This window comes from Dromiciops gliroides, chromosome 2 (assembly GCF_019393635.1).
Source record: "Dromiciops gliroides isolate mDroGli1 chromosome 2, mDroGli1.pri, whole genome shotgun sequence".
NCBI classification, from domain to species: domain Eukaryota; kingdom Metazoa; phylum Chordata; class Mammalia; order Microbiotheria; family Microbiotheriidae; genus Dromiciops; species Dromiciops gliroides.
Window position 1 is genome coordinate 33,061,571 of NC_057862.1, and position 7,372 is coordinate 33,068,942.

Consider the following 7,372-nt stretch of genomic DNA (forward strand, 5'->3'; position numbering starts at 1 on the left):
AGTCGTCTACACCCAAACCTCCTAGAGGAGATTCTTATCCTTCCCTTAAAAGGCCAAAACGACCTGGAAAAAAAGCTCAATAGTTTTATTGATATGTACAGTTCATTAGCAGAGACCAGCCCTGCTCACGCACCTGCCCACCTGGCATCATTCTGGGGTACCAGCCTCAGAGATAAGAACAGACCCATTCTCTGAAGAAGAAACGGGGCAAGCCCCCCAGCTGGAGCTTAGACACTCCTTTCCCTCCAGAAATTGTCTCTCAGGTCAGATTCAGATGACCTCGGCTCTGGTGGGCCTTGAATCTTTTTCGTCCCTCTCCACCAACAGAAGAGAGTTGGACTTTGAATTGATGACTGATAAACCTCATGTCTCTGCATGGTTTCCTCAGCGGCACCCACACTCCTCCACGATCATGTCCTTGTGATGTTCCAGCAGGACATTGCCTTTCTCCAAGTACAGCATGCTGAGGGCCTTGGTCTTCACAGGAGCGCAGCACGTGGAGGGCACTTGCGTGGGCTGGTAGAACTTCAGTAAACTCTACAGAGGGAGAGAAGGAGAGAAGGGCAGGTCAGAATGATACTGTTCTCACCGGCGGTAAGACAGAATGACTGATCAGTACGTTAGACCAAACAGAACCAAAGTGAAGGTTTCTAAGGAGAGAAATGGATCAAGCTAGGAACGTTTTTTAATTAGTTACCAGATGTCACTTGTCCTTGGAGCAGGAAGGGGCCGACAGTCTAGACTGCAGGAATGGATCGGCACCTAATGCTGACTATAGCGATAGCTCATACATTTTCAAAGCTCCTGGACTTTGGTGTTCATGTTTTAAGAAATAACTTTGATTTTATTTATAGGTTCAGTGTATGTCAGAATTGGAAGAGACTTGTTTATCCCAGATGTGAGAATGAAGGCCAGAGTCTGATCCTGTGATTCTAGCCACATTAGGGATTCCCGATTGAGAAAAGGTCCCTCTTCCAATGTGTATCAGCACCACTTCTCCATCTCATGGTCTTAGAGTCATGCGGAGAAGTTCAGGGACTCACCCAAGTCACACAACCAGCATGTGTCCGTGGTCTTCCCAGCTCTGAGGCTAACTAGCTGTCTATTCTTTGTTCCACACGGCCTCTTAGAGCAAGGATGTGTTAAAAAAAAATCCTGGGGCAGCTGGGTGGCACAGTGGATAAAGCACCGGCCCTGGATTCAGGAGTACCTGAGTTCAAATCCGACCTCAGACACTTGACACTCACTAGCTGTATGACCCTGGGCTTAACCCCCATTGCCCCTCACACACACACACACAATTTTTTTTAATGCTTATGTAAAAACAAGTGATCCCAATTGACTTGATAGATTAGGGCAGGGTGACCATATTCATGGGGCAACTAGGTGGTTCAGTGGATCGAGTGCTGGGCCTGGAGTCAGGGACACCCAAGTTCAAATGTGGCCTCAGACACTTACTAGCTGTGTGATCCTGGGCAAGTCACTTAACCCTGTTTGCCACAGTTTCCTCATCTGTAAACATGAACTGGAGAAGGAAATGGCAAAGCACTCCAGTATCTTTGCCAAGAAAACTCCATGACTGAAAATTACTAAAACAAAGCAAAACCAAATTCATCCCTTTTCTTCTTCATCTTTCCTAACACTCCTTTACCTACTCTGTTCTATTCTCTCCCCACCATGATTTAGAGAGCGGCTAAGTGGCCAATGACTCCAAAGTCAATGGACCGATGACCCACAACTTAGGAAGGTAAAGGAACGAATGAGGTTTCAAGCGGCGGCCTCCCACCTGGGGTTCCTTAGCCCTCTCCTCTCACCCCACCACACACAGGCACCCTCCCTCGGGGGTTGTACCTGTATGTAGGCGTGGTTGGTCGGGTGAAACTTCTCGTCCATGGGGTTGGGACATTCTCCTTCACAGCGAAAGGCTTCGTACTGCTTGGGGTAGATGATCCAGGAGCCCCAGCCTAGCTGGTTGAAGTCCACTTGAAACCTGACCCTCCTACACGGCTGGTTTTCCACCCCGTGCCTGTGTCGAGGGTACCTCTTGACCTTCTCCTGTGAGATCCTGCCCTCCCTGGCCCTCCATGAGCTCTCTGCCTCCCACAGCAACGTGGAGCCCCCCAGGCGCCTCTGTTCCTTGGTGATGTTGGAGTAGAGCATGAGCAGCACCTCAGAGACGGGAGACTGGGGGGGCCGGCGCTTGCACTCCTTGCCTGCTCCATCTGCCCCTGCCAGGGTCGAGGCCAGCATCTCCTCCTGGCTGCTCAGGGGCCTGAGTGACTTGTTGAGGAGCTCCGTCACCTGCAGCACCATGCCGTCCGAGGAGAAGGCGACTTGGGAGTCAGTGACGACAAACAGAGCCAGCCGACGGCGCTCCAGGCAGGCCGGGGAGTCGCTCTCCTCCCACTTGGGCTGGTGAAAGATCTCTACCAAGATCGGTGCCTCTGCCGGAGGCTCCCCCAAGGGGGAGAGTTGGATCCGCAGCTCGGCACCTTCCAGATCCTCCTCTTGGTTCAGGAAGGAAAAATCAAAGGCAAACGTCCAGTGCTGTCCCACCATCAACACATCTAGACAGAAAAGCAAACGCAGAAGGGGATGGGGTGAGTGGGAGGTGTCCTCCAGGCTGGAGGAGCAACACTCGATGGGCCAATCCATGCTCTTCCTTCCCAAATACTTCAGGTCGTATAACTAGGTGTGTGCATAGGGGCAGCTGTGGCATAATGGGGCAAGAAGGAATCCCACCTCCTCCTTCTCCTCTGCTTAGAGGGGAAAACCCCCAGTGGATTTGGGGTTGGAGGATTGATGGTTTTGAATCTTGGTTCCGCTGATTGCATCATTTTAGGCAAGTCATGGCCCCTTCTCTGCCTCAGTTTCTTCTTCTTTTTTCTTTCTTTTTTTTGCAGGCAATGGGGGTTAAGTGACTTTCCCAGGGTCACACAGCTAGTAAGTGTCAAGTGTCTGAGGCCGGATTTGAACTCAGGTACTCCTGACTCTAGGGCTGGTGCTTTAACCACTGCACCATCTAGCTGCCCCTCAGTTTCTTCTTTTTAAAAGTAGGCTTGCACTGCCTCCCCAGGTTCATAGATTCAGAGCCATAATTGACCTCAAAGACCATCTATTCCAACACCCTAATTTTACAGATGGGGGAATGTACCTGCCCAGTCACATGGGTAACTCATTCCTCTCTGGTACCTATGTACCACTGGTAATAAGTGACAGAGACAGCATTTGAACTCGGGTCCTTTGACCCACTCCAAGGCCTCTTAGCCTTCAGACATGGATTTGCAGGACTTAAAATGCTAGAGGAATGTGAGTTATTATAGAGCACAAAACCAGGTATGAGTTAGGAGACTTGGGATCCAATCCTGCCTCAGATCCTTACTTGCTGTGTGACCTAAAGCAAGTGACAGCCTCTCATCTGTAAAATGGGCACCTGCCTCCTAGGGTTGTTGGGAGTATCAAATGAGATAATATGTGTCGAACTGTTTGTAAACCAAGCACTATTTACATCTTGGCTATTATACGGATTATATTCATAGGATGTCAGAACTGGAAAGTGTCCTCAGATGATAATCTACTCCAGTTCTTTTTGTTTTTAAAATTGGGAAAGTTGTTCTAGCTAGGATTTGAACCAAGGACTCCCAATCCCCAATCTTCCCCAGAGGCACTCCAGTGTGACAATCAGGACTTTGCATCCAGGTCACTGGTCTTGCTCTTGGATTGGGCTCAGGAAGGAAAGGGATCTCAGAATCGGGTCATTTCCTTCTTCTAACTTTGCTTACTGCTTGGGACCCAGGTCACTGGTCTTGCTCTTGGATTGGGCTCAGGAAGGAAAGGGATCTCAGAATCGGGTCATTTCCTTCTTCTAACTTTGCTTACTGCTTGGGACCCTCTTTCCCCCTGCAGAAGAAACCTAGGCAGCCCTTCCCCAGACCAGATTCTCCTCAGGGAGTGAGATAAATTGATTAGGGAAATGGAGCTCTGAATTCTCTTCCTATCATTCTTCTGACAGATAGCTGCTCCTCCTCCCCCATCCCCACCCCAAACCATGAGTCCCCTTTCACTTAATCACTTTTCCCTCCTTAGCACCTTCAGGAGCAATAAAGATTTTAGTGCCTGGGGAGCTACTCAGAAGAGGTGACAGAAATGGTTAGTTAAATTAGTTGAATTAGATAGTCATAGAATTTTAGAGCTCTAAGGGGACATTTGAAAATAGAACGTCACTGTTGGAGGGGACCTCAGCACGTGGAAGGAATGGGGACTGTCCAGAGCTAGGAGCCACCTTAAGGTACAGTGCCGAGCCACCTTAAAGTACAGTGCCATGCCACCATTTTTTTTTTCATTTCTGTTCCTTTCTTTTTAAGTTATATTGATGCCTTTTGTTTTTGCATCATATATTTCCAAACATCCCCATCTCCGCCCCCTACCCAATAAACCTTTCTTTGTAACAAAGAGGAAAGGGGAATGTGAAGCAAAACTTAACTGACAAACCACGTCTGAAAGGTTTGCAGCAATTCACACCGACCTTCTCAAAGGAAGGAAGCAATTTTGCAAAGGAGAGATTGGAGGCTGGTCCAGAGAAGGGCATCTCCCTGACTTCTGCTTAACCCTTCACCTATTTCCATTCATAATTAGTCGAAAATTACTCAGCTTCTGGAGGGGGATGATGCCATTCTTTGTATCCCAGTTGCTCAAGAGAGTACCTGGCACACAGTAGGCACTTAATGAATGTTTGTTGACTGACTATGCTAGTTCAGGGCTGGCCATAGAAACAGATCTTGGAATATACACTACAGCTGGAAGGGACCACAGAGACGGACTTGTCCAACCTCCGAATGAGGCAACTGAGGCCCAAGGTGGTAAGCATCACACCCAAGTTCTCTGGTTCCAGGGCCAATGGGCTTTCTACCTTACCACTCTGCCCCCTTAGGCTGGCTTTGTCTGCATGCATACATGTGTATGTGCATGTGTGCGCGCATGTATGTATACATACATACACCCACACTTACGATACATACACACCTACCTATGCACACATGTATGCATGTGTATGTAGATGTATATTGTTTGTCCTTCGTTCTTGAAGAGGACCATGACATCGGGTTGATGTCATGACATGCAGAGAATTGGATTTAAGTGAGGGAGGGTTGATATAGATATATGTGCGTGTGGAGTCGGGAGACTACTGACAGAAGCGAGGTTCAGCCCTGCGCTTTAGTTTTACAGATCGAGTCTCAGCGGGGCCAGATGTCTTGCACCAAGGTCAAACAGCAAGTTAGAGACAGGCTCCCAGCCAGCCTTCCCTCGCCCTCCTGCCAGCCCCGAGGGTCGGCTAGAGCAGGAATGCTGAGGTTCCGTGGGGACAGACGAGGCAGGCGGCTTCACGGGTTGGGTGGGAAGCACTAGCGAGCTCCGAGGTGGCTGGAGGGTTCCCTAAGGGGCCAGTCTCTCTTCCCCTGTATTTGGTGGCAAATATGTGACCTTCGCGGGGCGAGGTCTCGGGATTTCTCTGACCCGGGGAGGAGGACGACAGGGGAGAGGAAAGGTTTTTTTTCTCACCTTCTCCCCCTCCCCCTTTTCAGGCCTTGTCGACAAACAGCCGGGCTGGGGGCCCGTGACCGCAAGACCCGGTATCTTACTGATTAAGGGATGTGGATTGAGGAGAAGCCTCCGGGGGCGGCTGCAGTCTGGCCGCAGGGAAAGCCGGAGGGGAAGGGGAGGGCCCTTAGCGCCCCGCCCCTAGCGGCGGCGGGATGTGGATTGGGATCGCGGGGCCGAGAAAACTCCCCGATCCCTGTCTCTCGCCATCACTTGTCACAGGAATGGGGGTAGCCTTCACAGGACCAGAGGTGGCAGGAGGTGCTAGGTATGTGCTCTTCTGGAAGGGCCTGACCCCTGAACCCATAGCCCGCCACGCCGCACCCCAACCATTGGCCCCCTCCACCCCCGGTGACGCTCCCCAAATCGTGCAGCAGCCGCTGGAACGTTCCCCACAAATCTTAGGGTAGCCCTAACCTTAGGACACCCTGACACTGAGCTACGCCATACTGTGGAATGCCCCTAACGAAAGGTCCCACTCAAAACCCGAGACACTCCCAACCCCAGAACCCCAAAGAAACAACCACCCCCAAATTCCAGAGCTCCCTCAATGCTGGCAGTCTAAGCCCTGGGACTCTTCCAACACTGAGGATACCCTCAAATTCCAGGACACCCACACTCCTGGAACGTCCCTGAAACAGACACCCCCTCATGCCGAAGCTCTTCAAGATACCCTCCCCCAACGCCACCTGACACCTAAGATGCTAGGACCCTACACTCCTTAAGCAAGCACCCCCATTTCCCAAGATGCCAAGGACGATGAAACACTTGGAATGGTAGAGTCCCCCCCCCCAAAAAAAACCAAAACAAAACCCTGGGAGATTCCTCTAAGACTGAGCCACCCTCCCAGGAGCCCACCCTCACTAGGGTAGCCAGCCCATGCCACCTCTCCAAGCTCTAGCCCGCCCAGGTGTCCCACCCAAGTTGATAATCACCCTTACCCAGGGCCTGCAGGCTACGGACGATGTGGGCGCGGGGCTGGTCATGGCCGTGGTAGAGCCTTAGCATGTATGCCAGGGGAGAAGGCGACGAGGGCAGGACCAGGGGTACTGCGGTCACAGCTGCCCCGCAGGCCACCAGCAGGAGGCTAAAGTGGAGCTCTCCCATCCTTCTGAACTAGCTCAGCCCTGCTCAGACCCTGCTGGCCCTCCCCCTTATATGCTCTCCTTACCCGCCCTTTCCTGCCCTCCCTCCCTCCCTTTCTTCTTCTTGGCAGGGCGAAGGTCACCGGAGCACGATGGAGACTCTCAGGGTAGGGAGGGATGGGGAAGGGAGGGGAGAAAAGCAAAGGGGAGGCCCCAGAACTGTAGGCTTCAAGAATAGAGATAGAGGCTTTACCAGACCTTTGCTTCTCTGCAAGATAAGAGCACCCAGTGGAGCCCAAGATCTCTCCCACCTCCTCCTCTGATGCTTCTACCACCACCATCATCATTGCTAGCATATAGGTAGCCTTTAAGGTTTGTAATGCATATAGATGGATGGATGGGTGGGTGGGTGGATGGCTGGCTGGACAGATAGATGATAGATACACGATAGATGATGGATGGATGGATGGATGGATAGACAGATGATAGATGATAGATACATGTATATATTTATATAGACGTATATACGTATATACATATCACTATGAAGTGTTCTATATGTATATGTGTGTATATCTAAATCTACAATACATACATATACACATAAGTGTGTATACGTGTATATCTACATACATACATACATACATACATGGAATAAGGTGAAGCAAAACTTAATGGACAAACCACAT

The 7,372-nt window shown here is 50.6% G+C and overlaps 1 protein-coding gene across 1 annotated transcript; it reads right to left on the bottom strand.

Annotated features, from left to right (window-relative positions):
- Window positions 1–384: 384 nt before the first annotated feature.
- Window positions 385–6,705, bottom strand: NODAL (nodal growth differentiation factor). Its single transcript, XM_043980271.1, has 3 exons — window positions 6,540–6,705; window positions 1,852–2,567; window positions 385–537 (listed from the first exon to the last, which is right to left on the bottom strand). The coding sequence occupies exons 1-3, from the start codon at window positions 6,703–6,705 to the stop codon at window positions 385–387; spliced, it is 1,035 nt and encodes a 344-aa protein (XP_043836206.1).
- Window positions 6,706–7,372: the final 667 nt, after the last annotated feature.